The sequence below is a fragment of the Sapajus apella genome, unplaced genomic scaffold, assembly GCF_009761245.1.
Source record: "Sapajus apella isolate SASKATOON/1434 unplaced genomic scaffold, GSC_monkey_1.0 scaffold82, whole genome shotgun sequence".
Lineage (NCBI taxonomy): Eukaryota > Metazoa > Chordata > Mammalia > Primates > Cebidae > Sapajus > Sapajus apella.
The window spans coordinates 8,657,517-8,677,881 of NW_022437022.1; the positions used below are offsets into that span (position 1 = coordinate 8,657,517).

Below are 20,365 nucleotides of genomic sequence, written 5' to 3' on the forward strand. Positions count from 1 at the left end.
GGCAATTACAACACAATGGTAAGTATTTGTGTACCTAAACATATCCAAACAAAAAAATGTACAGGAAAAAAATTTTTAAATGGTACACTTATATAGGGCACTTACCATGAATGGAGCTTACGGGACTGGGAGTTGCTCTGGGTGAGTGAGTGGTGAGTGAACGTGAGGGCCTCAGACATTCCTGTGCACTACTGTAAACTTTATCAACACTGTGTACTTAGGCTACATGAAACTTTTTTTTTTTTTTGAGATGGAGTCTTGCTCTGTCACCCAGGCTGGAGTGTAGTGGTATGATCTTGTCTCACTGCAACCTCTGCCTCTGGGGTTCAAGCGATCCTGTTTCAGCCTCCTAAGTAACTGGGATTACAGGCGCTCCCCACCACGCCTGGCTAATTTTTGTATTTTTAGTAGAGATGTGGTTTTGCTATGTTGGCCAGGCCAGTCTCAAACTCCTGACCTCAGGTGATTCCCCCGCCTCAGCCTTCCAAAATGCTTGGGATAATAAGTGTGAACCACTGTGCTTGGCTAAACTTTGTTGTTTTTTTTTTTGTTTGTTTTTTTGAGACGGAGTTTCGCTCTTGTTACCCAGGCTGGAGTGCAATGGTGTGATCTCGGCTCACCACAACCTCCGCCTCCTGGGTTCAAGCAATTCTCCTGCCTCAGCCTCCCGAGTAGCTGGGACTACAGGCATGTGCCACCACATCCAGCTAATTTTTGTATTTTTAATAGAGACAGGGTTTCACCTTGTTGACCAGGATGGTCTCGATCTCTTGACCTCATGAGCCACCTGCCTCGGCTTCCCAAAGTGCTGGGATTATAGGCGTGAGCCACCGTGCCTGGCCTTTTTTTTTTTTAAAAAAAAAAGACAGAGTCTCACTGTGTTGCTTAGGCTGGCCTTGAACTCCTGGGCTCAAGTGATCCTCCTGCCTCACCCTTGTAACTAACTGGGACTACAGGCATGCATCACCACACCCAGCTACAATACATTTATAAAACAATGTTTTTTTCTTCAATAATAAATTAACCTAGCTGGATGAAGTGTTGTGCCCCTGTAGTCCCAGCTATTTGGGAGGCTGAGGCGGGAGGATTACATGAAGTTTGAGGCCAGCCAGGGCAACATAGTTGAGACCCTGTCTCTAAAAATAAATGAAGTCCTGGTTTTAATCATTAACCTCAGCTTACTGTATTTTTTTTTTAGCCTTATAAGCTTAAATTTTTGAAAAACTTTTTGGCCTTTGTAATTACACTTAATTTCAAACACAAACACATTGTATAGCTATATAAAAATATTTTCTTTATATTCTTATTCTATAAACTTTTATCTATTAAAAATTCTTTTTGAGATGAGATCTTGTTCTGTTGCCCAGGCTGGAGAGCAGTGGCTACTCATGGGTGCAGTCATAGCATGCTGCAGCCTGGGACTCCTGGGCTCAAGGGATCCCCCTGCTTTAGCCTCCTGAATAGCTGAGACTACAGGCCTCATGACTATGCCAGCAAATTTTTTTTAAAAAACTTTAAAAATGTTTTTGTTAAAAATGAAAGCACAAACCCATTAGCCTAGGCCTAGGGTCAGGGTCATACATATCACTGTTTCCACCTCCACATGTTGTCCCCCTGCAAGCTCTTCAGGGGCTGGGACACACATGGAGCTGTCATCTCCGGTGATAACAACACTGCCTTCTGGATACCTCCTCAAGGATCCGCCTTAGGCACTTTATAGTTAAGTAGAAGGAGTACAGTCTAAAATAGCAATGAAAGTATACTATAGTAAACACTTAGTAACATGATCATTTATTAAGTATTATATACTATACATAATTGTATGTGCTAGGCTTTTATAGGACTGTCAGCACAGATTTGTTTACATAGCATCGCCACAAATGTGAGTCATATTACGATGGCTACTCAGTCACTAGGAGATAGGAATTTTTTTTTAGCTCCATTCTAATCTTATGAAACCACTGTCGTATATGAAGTCTGTTCTTGAACAAAAAGTCAGTATGTGGTGCAGTATAAATGTTATATGCATATTACTGTATATATGTTATGTTTCCCAATAAAAAAGAAAGACGTTAACTATGATGAGCTTAATAGAGAAGAGTAGCTCTTGTGTTACATTTGGATTGTGTATTTATGATGAATTTTTTCTTTTCTCTTTAAGAGGTTCTTTATTTCTTACATATGAAGTTCTGGCACTGAAGAAGGCTCTGGCATTAGATACTCAAGTGGTAGAAAGAGAAAAAATGAAGTCATATATATATGTGCACACAGTTTCTTTAGATAAAGGAGAAAATCATGGTAAGTTTATTGTAAAGTAATCTTTGTGAAAAATGGAAGCTAGTTATTGAAGTTAAAAATGAGTCTATTTAAAACACAGTATTAGTAATGTGGATTCAGCTAATTCTAAGAATCACCAAACCCCCTGAAAACCAAGTTCCTAAAGAATTAATTGAGGATCAAATTTTGGACTTCCGTATTTAACCTAGGTTTGCAGCTCTCCTAAAACTAAGTGAAGACTACTGGCATTTTTAGTCTGAACCTGGAATTCCACACCTTAGTGGGACTGTCAATACAGAGGCTGGCTTTCAGTTTGGCAAGTACAAAAAACATGCTTTTGTCATTTAGCTTAGCAATATTTCTGTTTTAAGGGATGTATTCATACAAACCAAACTCATGAGATATATTCATAAATATGAATGCCAACTCATTTCTTTTAATTATCTGCCACCAAAGCTAGAAAACCTATCTTTACTAGTTAGGACTTCCCACTTCTCAGTATTTAGGTCACATGGAAGCCCTCATTAGTGATCATATGGTTGCGTGGCGAACATGAAATTTTAGAGCAGAGGAGTATATTTTCGTCAAAATATGGGTAGCGTGATGAGTCACACACTTGACTCACAGCTGTCTCTTCCTACACTGTGAGCCAGAATTTGCCAGTTAACATGATGTTTCTTGAGTGGGACAGGCTCTGCTGCTATCCTGTATCTGCCACCACTCTGCCCCGTTGGTATTAGTTATTACATCACTTTCACGTATTGCAACATGCTTTTATGGCATGTTTACAGTTTTAATTCCATAGAAAATTGTTGTTGCTTATAGTATACTTGTGTAGTGAGACTTAATTTTGTTAGTAAAGTATCTCCAAACTTCAGTTTGAGGTGAGCTCATCATGAAGGACATTTTCCTGGATATTGCAAAACCTATGTTGTATATGAAGATTTTTATTAGCTTTAGTTAGTGTTTTTGTTTTTACTTCTCCCTGACTTAGAGAGCAATCTCTTTTTGGAATTGAGAGCTCTACATTTCCATAATGATTTTAGTTGCGTTGATAGTGATGATTAAAAGACAATGATGGTATTTTGTATTTTCTTTGTGAAAAAATTTGGAGTTTATACATTTCTCTTTGAAACATTGGAGCATAGTGCTAAAAATACATTCTAAGTTTTACTTAATTTTATAATCATTTTAGGTATTGCCTGGCAGGCAAGAAAAGAACTTCACAAAGCAGTAAGAAAAGTACTGGCAACGTCAGCCAAGATACTACGGAATCCATTTGCCGGTAAATATCAAATAAATGACTTGGAATCCTTATCAGTAATCTGAAAGTCATTGAAATGACCAATCCGAGACTTTTTTTCATTTCTTATACTAATATTTTTTATAGCTATGGAAAATTAATCAGGCTGGGTGCGGTGGCTCATGCCTGTAATCTCAGCACTTTGGGAGGCTGAGGTGGGTGGATCACCTGAGGTCAGGAGTTCGAGACTAGCCTGGCCAACATGGTAAAACCCCGTCTGTACTAAAAATACAAAAATTAGCCAGGCATGGTGGTAGGTGCCTGTAATCCCAGTTACTCAGGAGGCTGAGGTTGCAGTGAGCCAAGATCGTGCCAGTGCACTCAAGCCTGGGTGATGGAGTAAGACTATCTCAATAAAAAAAGAAGAAAAGAAAATTAATTGAGTAACATTCTCTTGGACTGTATTTAATTTTAAGGGCTCCATGCTTTGGACAGTTTTCTTTCTTCCTTAGATAATTGTGAATAAATATGGAGATAAAATATACCCTAGGCTCTTGATGAGTGTTTTATAATTTTAAATTTGTTAGAAAATTGCTCCTATGCCTTCTCATAATGAGCATAGTACATAAAAAAAAATGTAGCTTTCTCAATCCGTTTAATGTACGCTGTGGAGCTAGATAGAAAAGAGCTTATCTGATCTTAAAAAGTTGGCATGAAAATAAAAGGCAGGAAAACTTTCTACACTTAAAAGAGACTTTATTAAATCCTGGCTTTAAAAAACAGCTTTAAGGATTTTTTTTTTTTTTTAATTGGGGAAGCATGATTTGGGAAGATTTTTGTTAGTGTTTTTGGGTGTGATAATAGCATTGCGGTTATTTAAGAGAATGCAGGATTGTTCTTAGGAGATTCAGGTTGAACTGTGAAAGGGTAAAATGTCATTTTGTCTGCATCATCCTTTCAAATAGTTTGGGAAAAATTACATATGAATATAGATGAAGAAAATATGATAAAATAGTAACAGCTGTTGAATCTAGATGTGATATATGGATGTTAATTTATCATTCTTTCTTTCATATATTTGATCTTTTTCAAAAAGTTTTGGGGAGAAAAAGATTTTAAAAATGACCGCATATGAAAGACACCAGAATATATAAAACGAAAGCACACATTGAGCCTGGGTGATGTAATGAGACCCTGTCTCTAGGAAAATAAAAGAAAAAGATTAGCTGGGCCTGTTGGTACACACCTGTGGTCCCAGCAACCGAGGAGGCTGAGGTGGGAGGATTGCTTGAGCCCAAGAGGTTGAGGCTGCAGTGAGCCATGATCATGCCACTGCACTCCAGCATGGTTAACAGAGCGAGACTACCTCAAAAAAACAAAGCAAAACTGAACCCCTCCCCCCCATAAAAAAGCACACATAATATTCATAACTGTAAAAGATAATGTGACAGAATTGAGAACAAATAATATCAGTTTTTATCAATACCTATATACATATGGATTTAACTCTCCAATTGTTGATTTCAGATATTTATAAATTACCATCTTAAAGTGAAGATAAAAGTATTATCTTAACTGTTCACATTGTCTTGGTTTCTTTCTCTTTTTGCAAAGATGCTTTTAGTACAGTTGATATAGAAGATCATGAATGTGCTGTGTGGCTGCTCCTACGGAAGAGCAAGTCAGATGACAAAACAGCACGACTGGAGGCTGTGCGGGAAATGTCAGAGACCCATCACTGGCATGGTAATGAGACCACCTGAACAGGTGGCAGTCCATCAGCTGACTCTTGTTTTCGGATGTCAAAGACAAGGGAGTGAGATTCAGGAAGGAAAATAATTCAGGCAATCTTAGTATATATAAAAAGTATTTTAAAAATTTTAAGAAGCTTCAGTGGTACAAAAAGTAGAAAGCCTGCTGACCTGGTAGTCAAATGTGTTCGGTAAGAATAGCCTCAAAAATGAGGTATATACATTTGTGTAACTTTCTACCAGAACAAAGTTATATTTGATTGCATACTTCTTTGAGAGAAACTCTTGATTGTGATAGTTGCCTAATGTACTTGGATTTTCTTTTGGTTTCTATTTAATGAAGTATATTGAATTGCTTGCTACACCATACAATTATATTTGCTTTCAACTTTTTACAATCTCCTTGGCTCTAATACTAAGAGTTAGTCAAATGTACTCAATTTGTATGTGTGTATATCATTTTTAATGGACCATTTGAAATATGTAATTGTTTTTAAAAATCACAAGTTTTACAATAAAATACTTTAAAAAGAACTCATATCTGCTCTGATTATAGTACATGGACTAAGCTATAATTTGTTAGTAAAGCTGTCTTGTAAAAATGGGCAAAATAGAAAAAAATAATTTTCTCAGCTGGGCACAGTGGTTCACACCTGTAATCCCAAAGCTTTGGGAGGCCAAGGGAGGTGGATCAGTTGAGGCCAGGAGTTCAAGACCGGCCTGGCCAACATGGCAAAACCCTGTCTCTACTAAAAAAATACAAAAAAATTAGGCATGGAGGTGTGTGCTTGTAATCCCAGCTACTTGGGAGGCTGAGGCACAAGAATTGCGAACCCAGGAGGTGGAGGCTGTAGTGAACTGACATTGTACCACTGCACTCCAGCATGGACAGCAGAGCAAAACTGTCTCAAAAAAAAAGAAGAAAAAATTCTCAAAAGTTAAGTCTCAGAATGAGATCTCTGCAAATTAATTTGTTAATTGGTTGGCATCTACAATGATAATTTATAATATAATTATAAGCTCACTTAATGTTGGTGGAGATTTAGAATAGAGATATTTTTCAAAATCTGCCTTCCAGGGCTCCATTCCAGGCTTACTGTATCAGAGAAATCAGAGGAAGAGCCCTGGCCTGTAGATTTTGAAAAAGTTCCCCACTTGATCCAGAAATACTCACCGAGGTTATTATTGTTATTTTTTTCGAGACAGAGTCTTGCTTTGTTACCCAGGCTGAAGTGTAGTGGCATAACCTCGGCTTACTGCAACCTCTGTCTCCTGGGTTCAAGCTATTATCCTGCCTCAACCTCCCAGATAGCTGGAATTATAGGTACCCACCACTATGCCTGGCTAATTTTTGTACTTTTAGTAGAGACAGGGTTTCACCATGTTGGCCAGACTGGTCTCGAACTCCTGACCTCAGATGATCCACCTGCCTAGGTTTCCCAAAGTGCTGGGATTACAGGCCTGAGCCATGGTGCCTGGCCAACCCCAGGTTATAAGCTGCCATTATTGAAAATAATGTTTGCTTTTGTGGCTGGAATTTTGTTTTTGATATATAAAGAATGGCATGTTAATTCAAAGTACTGCTATCTGGAACTGCAAACTAAATATTCATGGACATTATGAATACCAAAAAACCATATCATCACCATAGGGCAGTGGGCTTAAATGCAACCTCATGTATTTTGAGTAGTGGTCGGAACAGCTTTTGAATGCCGGAATTATTTTAAGAAGAAGTAAAATTGGTTTGACTTACCAATTTTTACCTTGAGCTTCATTTTTTCCAAAAAGTTAGGCTGTGACCCAGTCCCCAGATATATGTTGAGAAGAATTGTGAGATCAGTCCTGGAAATGTATCTAGCTTAGAGGTATTGTAAATGTAGTTGGACTTGGGAAATTTTGGATTACAGATATGCAGAGCAGTTTAAAAATTAGAGTGCTTTCAAGTAGTTTGTTCAGTTAATCTTTATGAAATCTGTAAGCTGGTTTTGGTATTAACAAAAGATATGCTTTTTCAATAGATTACCAGTATAGGATAATTGCTCAGGCCTGTGATCCGAAAACTCTTATTGGTTTGGCACGAAGCAAAGAGAGTGATCTTCGCTTTTTTCTCCTACCACCTCCTTTGCCATGTTTAAAAGAAGTAAGTAAAACAGTAATAATAATTTAGAGAGTGGAAAATGGTTTAATATATTATCTTAATTTTGGCCACAAAATACTTTCAAAAAGTAGTTGTTGGCTGCTTCTCACAAGCAGATAAAGTAGGATGTAAAATTGAAATCATAGTTTTTATAGAAAGATTTGATTCCTCAGGAGGTGCTGTTCCTCCTATATTATATTCTGCTTTTGGTAATTGGGAGTCTCTGTAAAGCGCTGGGTGACTTCATAGCATATCGGCATTCATGAGCTGATTCCTTCTGAGTTTCTGTAGATCAGGTTTTCTCAGCCTCAACACTAGTGACATTTTGGGCCAGATAATTCTTTGTGGTAGGAGGCTGTTGTGTAAATTGTAGGGTGTAGCAGCGTTCCTGGACTCTACTCCCTAGATGTCGGTAGCACCCCCTGGCTGTAACAACCAAAAAACGTCCCCATACATTGCCAGATGTTCCTGGGCAAAATAGCCCCTGGTTGAGAACCGCTGTCATAGATTTAAAGCATGTTTCTTGAGTATCTTTCCTAGACTAAAAAATAAAACTCCTAAAACTCTGTGTTAGCAGTTTTTTGAAAAATAGTAAAATGAATATATGAGATATTAATTATTAGAGAAAATGAGATAGTAACAAGTTCTCAGTTTAAAAAGCAATAGCTTTAATTAGTAAGGATATGATAATTTATTTTGAGTCAAGATGTCGAGTACGTCAAGATGTCACTCATGAAAACTGAGAGTTAAAATTTATAATAGATCTCTCAGTTTGAAGTAGCAGACATGAAAATATAGAATTCAAAATTAAATGATTATTTACCTGGGTGAGTGACTGTTTTCAAGACTGAAAGCAGTAATTTATCTTTGATATCTCTTTCCCTATATCTCTATATCTATATCATATATATGTATGTATATATATATATATATAGAGAGAGAGACATACACACACAATATATGGCTTTGATATACATGGCAAATACTGGCTTTGAGTCTTTGGATATTTTTTGTTGTACTCAGTTGTTGAGTATTTATGAAGAATTTCCTTTCCTTTTATTTCAGGATTCTTCCACTGAAGAAGAGCTCAGACAGTTGCTGGCTTCCTTACCTCAAACAGAGCTAGATGAGTGTATCCAGTATTTTACATCTTTGGCTCTTAGTGAAAGCAGTCAGAGTCTGGCTGCTCAGAAGGTTAGCTCATTTATTCATTCAGTAAATATTTTTGAGTGTCCACTCTTCCCAATGTATTGTTTCAGGGGCTAGCATTTACCCAGTAACTGAGTAAACGCTCCACTAGTAACTTCTGGTTGTGCGGCATGCCCTGGGCTGGATTTCAGGGATGACAGGGAGGCAGGTAAGTAAACAGTCACAGAATGTGTTAGAGAGTTACAGGTAACTTCAGGAGCCCTTCACTCTGCTTACGAGGTCATTTGCAGCTTCACAGGAGGTAACTCTTAAATTGTATCTTAGTGAATAGAACTGAGCGCAGTGGCTCACAACTGTAATCCCAGTGCTTTGTGAGGCTGAGGCAGGAGGATTGCCTGAGGCCAGGAGTTTGAGACCAGCTTGGGCAACACAGTGAGATCCCTGTCTCTATAAAACATTAAAATAAAAAATTAACTGGATGTGGTAGCGCGTGCCTGTCGTCCCAGCTGTTTGAGAGGCTGAGATGGGAGGATTGCTTGAGCCCAGGAGATTGAGGCTTTAGTGAGCTGTGATTGTGCCATTCCAGCCTGGGCAACAGAATGAGACCCTGTCTCAAAAAAAAAAGAAAAAAAGGCTATCAGTAAATACTGAATTATGGTATTCTTGGTGTGTCATGTCAGCAAGTTTTTATCTTTATAAAAATCTCATATCTCTAAGAAATCAGAAACAAATAATCATCATTATTAACTGCAATAACTATGTAATCTATTCTATGAAAGGAACATATTTTGTCAGTAAAAAAATTCACAATATTCTATAATCTTTTACCAATTAAATGCATTTTCTCATTTTTCCCTTTTATGAGAAATTAAGGACACATCAGTAGATATGACTTGTCTAGTATACTTTGTGTAATTTCCCCTTTTGGGTTACGTCTTGGAATTGCTTCAGTGAATTATAATGGTTTTTGGTTTTTTCTTTTTGATGGTGAGAATTCCATCACCTGGCCTCTAGAGCCCTTTCTGTAGGCTGACCTTCTCTGTCCTTTTAAAATCTATTCCCAAAGTGCCTGGAAGGTACCTTGGTTTTTTGACAAGATATCTCTGGCTCTTTTTGTTTCTTCTTGCCCTACAAGATTCACCTGCTTCTCCAAGGAGATCTGATTCTTCTTACAGGAAAAGATTAGAGTCCAAAACCCAGGCACTAGGTGTGCATAATAGTTCTACATGAAGGTAGAGCTGGTGGACCCTGGGGCTTCTGGACACCCAAGTAACAGAGCAGAACCTTTTCTTAAAAGGCTTTAAATTTATGGTGATATTTCCAATTCAACTAGTTTTCTTTATAATGCATATACCATAAACCCTTTAAAACTATACAGTTCATTGGGTTCTAATATACTCACAGAGTTATACAATAATTACTGCAATCTAATTCCAGAATATTTTCACCATCTCCCAAGGAAACCCTGTAACCATTAGCAGTCACTACCCATTCCCCTCTCCAGCCCCTGGTAACCACCAATCTGTTTTTTCTATGGATTGGCCTCTTCTGGACATTTCATATAAATGGAATCATCCAGTGTGTGGCCTTTTGTGTCTGACTTCTTTCACTTAGCGTAATGTTTTCAAGGCTCCACCACATTGTGGCATGTCAGTGCTTCATTCCTTTTTATGGCCAAGTAATATTCCATTGTATGTGTATGCCTCATTTTATTTATCTGTTCATCAGTGATGGACATTTGGGTCATTCCTATTGTTTGACTATTATGTATGAATAATACTTCTATGAACATTCTATTGTTTGGCTATTATGTATGAATAAAATACATAAAAAAGCAAAGCATTTTTCCTACTTTCTCACACCACTTAACACTTCTGATGCCAGATGCGTGGAGGGTTTTTCTTTACACGCTCAGCAGTTTTCCATCAGACACCAGCTTGGTGTCCTTTAATTTAATTCATTTCTGACACTATCTACTTAGAGATGGTGTCAAAGCCCATAGGTTAAGGGCTGTGTCCCACAGAACTACACCCCACTTCAGATTCCAGTTGCAAGTTCCAAGTGGTGAACTGTGCCACTGATCAACCAGCCATAAACCGGGAGTGCCTATGACCCTCTCACTGGGTCTGATTATTCATAGAATTCAGGAAAACACCTTGCTTACCCATTTATTATAAAGGATATGACAGAGGATGGGGATGGACAGAAGATGGAAGAGATGCGTAGAGCAGGCTATGTGGGAAGGGACGCTGAGTCTTCACGCCCCTCCGTGTGCACCACCCTCTAGACATCTCCACGTGTTCAGCTGTCCAGAAGCTTTCCGAACCCTGTCCTTTTGGGTTGTCAAGGTTTTAATCAGTTGGCATGATTGATTAAATCATTGACCTTTGGTGATCACTTCAACCTTCAGCCCCTCTGTCCTCCCCAGAGGTTGGTGAGTAGGGCAGAAAGTTCCTTCTCTCTAATCATGCCTTAGTCTTTCTGGTGACCAGCCCTCTTCTTGAAACTATTGAGGGGCCCTGCAGCCACCAGTCATCTCATTAGCATACAAAAGATACTCATCACTCTGGAGAGAACCAGGGGTAGAGACCAAATATATATTTCTTATTAGATCTCAATATCAGCGTTCATGTGCATGTCTTTGTGTGGCTGTATGTTTTTAGTCCTCTTGAGTATATACCTAAGAGTGGGATTTCTCGGTCATATAGTAACTCTGTGTAACTTTTTGAGTAACTTTCAAATGTTTTCCACAGAGACTTTACCATTTTACATTCCCACCAGCAATATATGTCATTGTCCATCTTTTATTTTAGCCATCCCATTGTATGTGAAGCAGTTTCCTCATTCTGATTTTGATTTGCATTTTCCTAATGCTTAATGATACTGAGCATCTTTCCACGTGCTGTTGGCACATATATCTTCTTCGGAGAAATGTCTATTCAAATCCTTGGCCTAATTTTTTTTTTACTAGTGTTTTTGTTTTTGTTTTTGAAATAAGGTCTCGCGGTGTTGCCCAGGCTGAAATGTAGTAGCTATTCACAGGCAAAATCATAACATGCACTACAGCTTTAAACTTCAGGGCTCAAGCAATCCTCCCGCCTTAGCCTTCTGAGTAGCTGGGGCTACATGTGTGAGCCACCATGGCTCCCTTTGCTCATTTTAACATTGGCTTACTTGTCCTTTTGAAGCATCTTTCACGTTGTAGCACCCAATTAAAAAATTTTTTTTTGTTTTTGAATTTCAAGAGTTTCTGATATATTCTAGATACAAATCTCTTATTAGATGTACTGAATTGTAAGAGTTGAAATTTTTTCTTGTTGAATTGTAAGAGTTCTTTATGTTGTTGAATTGTAAGAACTCTTTATATTGTTGAATTGTAAGAACTCTTTCTATATTCTGGATACAAATCTCTTATTAGATATGTAATTTGCAGATATTTCTCCCATTCTGTGGGTTGTCTTTTCACTTTCTTGATAAGTAACCTCTGAACCCCAAATGTTTTTAATTTTCATGAAGTCTGGACAGGCATGGTAACTTATGCCAGTAATCCCAGCACTTTAGGAGGATGAGTTGGGACGATCACTTGAGCCCAGGAGTTTGAGACCAGCCTGGGCAACATAGCAAGACTATCTCTCCAAAGAACAAAAACATAGCTGGGGCCAGGTGTGGTGGCTCATGCCTATAATCCCAGTACTTTGGGATGCCGAGGGGAGTGGATCACGAGGTCTGGAGTTCAAGACCAGACTGGCCAACGTGGTGAAACGCCATCTCTACTAAAAAATACAAAAATTAGCTGGGCATCGTGGCTCGTTCCTGTAATCCCAGCCACTTGGGAGGCTGAGGTAGGAGAATTGCTTGAACCGGGACCCTGGAGGTGGAGGTTGCAGTGAGCTGAGATCGCACCACTACACTCCAGCCTGGGCTACAGAGCGAGACTCCATCTCAACAACAACAACAACAAAAACATTAGCCAGTTGTGGGATGTGCGCCTGTGGTCCCAGCTTCTCAGGAGGCTAAGACAGGAGGATCACTTGAGCCCAGGAATTCAAGGCTTCAGTGAGCAGTAATTGTGCCACTGCACTCCAGCTTGGGCAACAGAACAAGTCTCTGTCTCTGAAAAAAAAATTAAAAAATAAAAAACATTTTTGATGAAGTCCAATTTATACATTTTCTTCTTTTGTTGTTTGTGCTGTTGGTGTCAAATCTAGGAAACTATGGGGCTTTCATGCCAAGTAATTTCTTATCTAAATCTATATTCTTTTTTTTTGAGACGGAGTTTCGCTCTTGTTACCCAGGCTGGAGTGCAATGGCGCGATCTCGGCTCACCGCAACCTCCGCCTCCTGGGTTCAGGCAGTTCTCCTGCCTCAGCCTTCTGAGTAGCTGGGATTACAGGCACGTGCCACCATACCCAGCTAATTTTTTGTATTTTTAGTAGAGACGGGGTTTCACCATGTTGACCAGGATGGTCTCGATCTCTTGACCTCGTGATCCACCCGCCTCGGCCTCCCAGAAGTGCTGGGATTACAGGCTTGAGCCACCGTGCCCGGCCAATCTATATTCTTCCTGTCTCTATTCTCATGTCCTGCTTTTCACCTCAGGGAACCGCATCAATTTCAGCAGGACTGTCTAACATCTGATAGTTTCAGCTTGGTGGGACCAAGCTATTTACAGACAGAGTCTTGTGGACTTGGGTGCTTCCGTGTATTCTGCCGTAGTGTCTCCCACTCCCATCACTAACTTCTCTCCTGCACCCCCATGCTGGGCTCCTGGGATCTGGCCTGATTTTACTATTTAGTTAATATTCCTCCACCTTCTATATGTTCTGTAACCTTACGTTTTGCCAAGTGAAGAGAGGGAAAGTGGTTTAATACACCATGCCACTTTTATTTTTTTGAGACGGATTCTCGCTCTGTTGTCCAGGTTGGAGTGCAGTGATGTGATCTCAGCCCACTACTACTTCCGCCTCCTGAGTTCAAGCAATTCTCCTGCCTCAGCCTCCCGAGTAGCTGGGACTACAGGCATGTGCTACCACACTGGGATAATTGTTTTGTATTTTTAGTAGAGATGGGGTTTTACTGTGTTGGTCAGGCTGGTCTTGAACTCCTGACCTCAGGTAATCTCTCCTTGGCCTCACACAGTGTTGGGATTACAGGCGTGAGCCACTGCGCCCAGCCCCACTATACTGCTTCTTTGCACAGAATTCTTGGTCTCAGCCAGTAGTTTAAAGAGTTACGTAGTTTAAATTGGCCTTGTGCATATGTATGTGTGTGTTCATAGTTAATGCATCATGTGTTTGTGTGTTTTAATATTCACCACTTTCAAGAGGCCTTGGTTCTTCTGACAACTTCTCCAGCTCCCTCCCCTTCCCATTTTAAAGATCTTCCCCTAACCAAAGTTTTTCTGAAAAAATAATTCGTAGTATGACCTTTTTTTTCTTTTGAGATGAGGGTCTCACTCTGTCACCCAGGTTGTAGTACAGTGGCACGATCTCGGCTCACTATAACCTCTGCCTTCTGGGCTCAGTGATTCTCTCACCTCAGCATCACAGGTAGCTGGGACTACAGGCATGCACCACCACATATGGCTAATTTTATTTTTTTATTTTTGGTAGAGACAGGGTTTCGCCATGTTGCCCAGGCTGGTCTCAAACTCCTGGGCTGAAGAGATCCATCTGCCTCAGCCTTCCAGAGTGCTAGTATAACAGACAGGAGACACTGTGCCCAGCCCCTGTGACCCTTTAAATGCATTCTCTTTACACTATTCCAATGCACTATATTTAGGAACCATAGATCACACTGGAAATGATGGAACTGACATTTGAAACATTTCCTTTCTACTTGGGCAGATCGCAGACACATACAGATCCATCCTTTAAGTAAATACGTTGTTTTTAGTATTTTTTTTTAAATGAATGCTTTATGTTTCATGAAGTACCTTTGTTTTTCCTCTTGAAAGGCACTAGTTTCACTTTGATTTGAGTCCCTGTTCTTTAAAAAAAAAAAAAAAAAAGTAGCATATCTTTAATGAATTTAACATTTAAGTAAATATTTAATTTTAATTCTAAAGTCTCATCTCTTCAGGCCAGTAAGCACTCCTTTTTAGTTATTCTTTTTTTCTGAGATGGAGGCTTGCTCTGTCACCCACGCTGGAGTGCAGTGGTGCAATCTCGGCTCCCTGAAACCTCCGCCTCCCAGGTTCAAGCGATTCTCCTGCCTCAGCCTCCCGAGTAGCTGGGACTACAGGTGCACACCACCGCTCCCAGCTAATTTGTGTATTTTTAGTAGAGATGGGGTTTTACCATGTTGACCAGGATGGTCTCGATATCCTGACCTCGTGATCCGCCCACCTCGACCTCCCTAAGTGCTGGGATTACAGGCGTGAGCCGCTGCACCTGGGCTATGACAGCTTTTTTGTTTTTAAAAAATCTATTCCAGGATCTAGTCTAGTATTAAGCATTGCATGTGAGTCTTGTGTATTTGGTCTCTTTTTTCCTGAAAATTGTTTCAGCCTTTCTCTGTCCTTGTGACATTGACATTTTTGAAGAGTACAAAGCAGTGGTTTGTAGAAAGCCCCTCAGTTTAGTTTGTCTCATGCTTCCTCGTGATTAAATTCGGGTGTACATTTATTACAGGAATACAATAGAGATTTTGTGTCCTTCCCAGTGTGTCATACCTGGAAGCACGTCAATTTGTAGGAGGAGGAGATACTTTGATATTAGGAGACTGTCCTGTTGCTCTTCAGACTTTCAGCCAGTAGTTTTATTTAATAATGGCCTTTTAATGAATCTTGCCTGAATAACAGTTATTGCTAGGTGCTTGCAAAATGCTGAGATTTTCCCCCTAATTATATTATTCCTTACTCACTTATCTAGTACTCTTCTGTAAGGAAAGCTTTCTTTTTCCTCCTATTTCTTCTTTCTGCCTTACTTTCTAATCCAAATGGGATCATGCATGGGTGTTTTTATTCCATACATTATAATCTATTACTATCCTATTCATACTGATGTTCAGATCGTCCCAGGTTTGGCTGTGGGAGCCCCTGCCGGTTGTCTCCCATGTCTTTTGGAAATGGTTTCATTCATTATTTTTGGAGCACTTGCTTATTTTCTGGTATTAGAGAATGTTCATCTTAACCTTTCCCTGTTCTAGCCCTAGAATCAGCTGATTTTTTTAAGCAGCTTTGGTTTCTTTTAGGGCTAATAGTATTTAGTAAACAAGTTCTGGGCTAGGTCAGCTCATTGCTGCTGTCATTGCTTTTAGGCCTTCAGTGGGTAGAGCTGGGGAAAGAGGCAGCTTCATATGGTTCCATTCAATGTATACATTTTTTAGTGACAGACCAGTGGGAATACTATTGCTGCTTCGCTGAATAAGAACATTGAACTGTGAATTAGTCTGCCCAAATATTGATCTCAAATCATTATTGCTGGGGAATACTGGAAAGCTGTATAGATTTGAGCTCACTAGTATGAGAATGTGCAACTTCACTGTTTGGTGACAGTTGGCCTTGAAAGAAATAATGAATATGGCCGGGCGCGGTGGCTCACGCCTGTAATCCCAGCACTTTGGGAGGCCGAGGCGGGTGGATCACGAGCTCAAGAGATCGAGACCATCCTGGTCAACATGGTGAAACCCCGTCTCTACTAAAACCACAAAAAATCAGCTGGGCATGGTGGCGCATGCCTGTAATCCCAGCTACTCAGGAGGCTGAGGCAGGAGAATTGCCTGAACCTGGGAGGCGGAGGTTGCGGTGAGCCGAGATCGCGCCATTGCACTCCAGCCTGGGTAACAAGAGTGAAACTCTGTCTCAAAAAAAAAAAAAAAAAAAAAAAAAAAAAGAAATAATGAATATAACTGTGTTTTCAGATAGCTGAAAAATGAGAAGTGATATGAAAATACTTGTGCTTTTCCTTGCTAACAGAATCATAGGTACTGCTAGAGTTACTGTGGCTTATTGTCTGTGTTCATAACCGAATACTATGCACAATTTCAGTCAGAGGTTAGGAAAAAACAAAGATAATTTTTTTTCCATCCAAATTTACATCCTACTTGCCTTGAATCGTACTTACCCAATACCCTTCAGGACCCTTGTTAAAAACTCCTGCTTTAGAATAAACATCATTTTAAAGCCCAGTTAGTTTGCACAAATCACAGAACTCTAAGGTTGTACCTTTTTATGAAGAAACACCAGACATTAGCTCTTAAATATTACTGTTGCCTTTTAGTTTTTCTACCTACTGTTTTTTTTGTTTTGTTTTGTTTTGTTTTTTTGTATTTTTTTGAGACAGGGTCTCACTCTGTTGCCCATGCTGGAGTGTACTGGCATGATCATGGCTTACTGCAGCTTTGACCTCCCAGGCTAGGTGATCCTCCCACCACAGCCTCCTGGGTAGCTGGGACAGCAGGCGTGCACCACCATCCTCAGCTAATTTTTCATAGAGATGGGGTTTCACTATATTGGCCAGGCTGGTTTTGAACTCCTGGGCTCAAGCAATCCACTTGCCTTGGCCTCCTAAATTGCTGGGATTACAGGCGTGAGCCACCGCATTCAGCCTGTACTTTATCATTGTTTTTAATATTGTCATTCTCTCTAGCCTTTTCTATATACATTTCTTTAATCCTTAGGAAATTATTTTTTTGTTGCACTCATAGAATTTGATGTGTAGTGTTTCTTAAGTCTTTATAAATGTATTTAGTCTTGTCATATCTTAATTCAGTATAAAGCAGCAGTAAGTATGTATATTTATTTTTACATGGGTTTAGAATATAATCCATACCACCATACTGTGAGTTTGTTCCTTTGTATTCATTCCTTTTTGCTTGTACTTCTTACTGCCACAAAATCTACTGATTCATAAGTAACAAGCTTTACTGACAATGAGAATGAAATGGGAATTGCACTCTACATCACACTGCCAAAATGGCCAAGACAATGAAAGTCCTAAATCATTTTTCTTTGCATTCTCCTCTGTCTGTCCTTGGGGTATTTAGAGTAGAAATAGATCAGATAATTCAAGGGTACAAGCTGGGAAGAGGGGTTTGGAGGAGCCAGGATGTGGTGGTAAATCTTCAGGAAAAAATTCCTATCCTCTGACAGAGTTCACTAATCCACTATTTACCATTATCTCTGCCAGAGAAGGATGACTTTTCATGACTTAGCCATATCTCAATCCTCAATTATATAATGTGACTCTCTGAGATCCAAGCATGTTTAAATTTAGAAAAACAATATATATGAGAAGAAGGCATGAATAAAAAGTATAGGGTGGCCAAAATTTATTTTTAGTTGGTTTACTGAACCATGGACCTTATAAATTAAAGTGCAGAACTTCATGGATTATATTTTCTATAGAAAACACTGGGCTATATATTACTATGTACATTTTTGAGCCATTACTTTATAGTTGTCCTCTTTTGCCAGCAGGTGGGCCATAAGCAAGCAGTTATAACCCCTAGCTCAAAAGTGAAACACTTCCAAAGTGCCTACAGCAATGCAGCAATACATCGTCTTTCCATCCCTTCCGTCTCTCCTACGCCAACACACACACACACACACACACACACACACACACACACGGTTTCTCTCTCTCTACACACTGTTCTGTACCTTTTTCTCACTTAAGGATTATTGTGGAGATTGGTATGTATCAATGTAAGAAGAGACAAAATTTTTCAGACCTGCATAGCATTCCATTGTACAACTGTACCATGATTGATTTAACCCTCATTGATGAATATTAGCTGGTTTTCAGTCTTTATTATTATACAAACAATGCGACAGTGAGCAGACTTGCATTCTGTCACTTTCCCTATGTGTGAGCATCTCTGTAGGATCAGTTATTAAAGGGTGTGTGCACTTGTGATCTTGATCGCCAGTGCCAGGTTGTCCTCCATAGATGTCGTGCCATTGATATCACTAGCAGCAGGGTGCTGTGTCTGCCTGTCTCCCTAGAACCTCGTCTGTCCAATAGATGACAAATGTAGTTTCTCAGTGCCCTTCCAATGTACATGCTCCTGATTATGAGCAGTGCTGAGCGTTGTTTATGTATATTTATAAAATAAATATATAAACAAATATATAATTGTATGTTATATTTATTTTATATATAATGAATTATATTTAGGGATATGCCTCTAAAATTAAAAATATAAATAATTTACATAGCACATATAATTTACATATCATATATATAATTTATAAATATAAAAATATATAGTATAATGTATAATATATACTATATAATATATAAAAATATAAATACATATATATAATTTATAATATATTTTTATATATTTTAGAGGCATTATGTTTATTTTCCTAAGGACTTTATGACTGTTGCTTGTATTTCTATAATAGTATTGGTATTTTTTGTCACTGACTTGGAGGAGCATATTGCATATTAGTGACATTAGCTGTTGATCTGTGATAAGAGTTGAAATAGAAATGTTTGTTCTATTTTATTCTTTATGTTTTAATACCTGTTAGAAATAGTCCCCACTACTCTTTTGTTTTGTATTTTTGTAATGATTTTTGTTTATTCTTCCATATGAACTTGAATTGAATTTCAACTTGAGAAGGATTAAGCTCTGTGATCATTGTCATCATGATCTTTCTTTTTAACTTGTCCAATAATGCTTATTTCTTTTGAATTGTATTGATTATTAGACTTTAAGTAGGCTATTAGCAGAATCTGGACAATAATAGACTGTACTGACTACTGGGGGCTGAAAGAGATGACACTAGAACATTCTGGGCTTTTCTTACTTGTTAAAGAATTGTATATTAGTCTTCATACTTTCAGACAAAAGGTCACAGAGGAGAGACTTGAGGAGGACACAGAGGTCATGCTCTTCTCGAAATAGTTCCCTATGTTTTCTATTCTGATAAGCCACAGCTTGCATAAAGTTCCTTTAAAGTTTCCAATATATTTTGAGTCCCTACACATTAGTATTTTCTAATACCATATATTAGTACAGAGATTTTTTTGTCAAACAAAAATATTAGTCACTATTTTTTCAGTAAAACTTTAAATTATTTTAATTTCAGGGTGGTTTATGGTGTTTTGGAGGAAATGGACTTCCTTATGCTGAAAGTTTTGGAGAAGTTCCTTCAGCAACAGTGGAAATGTTCTGTTTAGAAGCTATAGTAAAACATTCTGAGGTAATTTACATTTTCAAAATGTAGTTTATTTTCTATGATTGGATTGAAATAATGTATAGATTGATTCTTGCAAGGGCAGTAATCATCATTTATTATAAAAGGAGAAAAGCTTTTCACTTGTTTTTAAATTTCTGCTTTCCTCCAGTTTTAATTGTTAGAATAATCTTGATTAGCACCAATAAAGGAGATTGTTTTGCTAAGTATTTCTAAAAATTTATTTAATTTTAATTGCATAGAAAGAAAGTAGCCCATTATCTAAATGTGGCATTCACCTTTGAGGTATGCTGTCTTCTGCTGCTTTTCTGAGATCATTTTTACATATTTTCAGATAATTTCCATTAAAACAACTGCCAAAGATGTGACAAGATAAAAGAAAAAACAGTCCAGGTGTGGTGACTCACGCCTGTAATCCCAGCACTTTGAGAGACTGAGGTGGATGGATCACCTGAGGTCAGGAGTTTGAGACGAGCCTGGCCAACATGGTGAAACTCTGTCTCTACTAAAAATACAAAAATTAGCCAGGCGTGGTGGCACACACCTGTAATTCCAGCTGCTTGAGAAGCTGAGGCAGGAGAATTGCTTGAACCCCAGTGGCAGAGGTTGCTGTGAGCCGAGATTGCGCCTCTGTACTACGGCTTGGGTGACAAAGG

The 20,365-nt window shown here is 38.8% G+C and overlaps 1 protein-coding gene across 7 annotated transcripts in view; it reads left to right on the top strand.

Moving 5' to 3' along the window:
• The window catches only part of SERAC1 (serine active site containing 1), a 57,527-nt gene that overhangs the window by 18,816 nt on the left and 18,346 nt on the right, over positions 1-20,365 (top strand). For 6 of the 7 annotated variants that reach the window (XM_032253195.1, XM_032253201.1, XM_032253202.1 and 3 more), the window contains 6 exons: positions 2,162-2,298; positions 3,473-3,562; positions 5,135-5,266; positions 7,290-7,411; positions 8,474-8,602; positions 19,602-19,715. In XM_032253195.1, coding sequence (XP_032109086.1) covers positions 2,162-2,298; positions 3,473-3,562; positions 5,135-5,266; positions 7,290-7,411; positions 8,474-8,602; positions 19,602-19,715 — 724 coding nt within the window. The remainder of the gene's footprint in view (positions 1-2,161; positions 2,299-3,472; positions 3,563-5,134; positions 5,267-7,289; positions 7,412-8,473; positions 8,603-19,601; positions 19,716-20,365) is intronic. The other variant, XM_032253199.1, reaches the window with a different exon arrangement.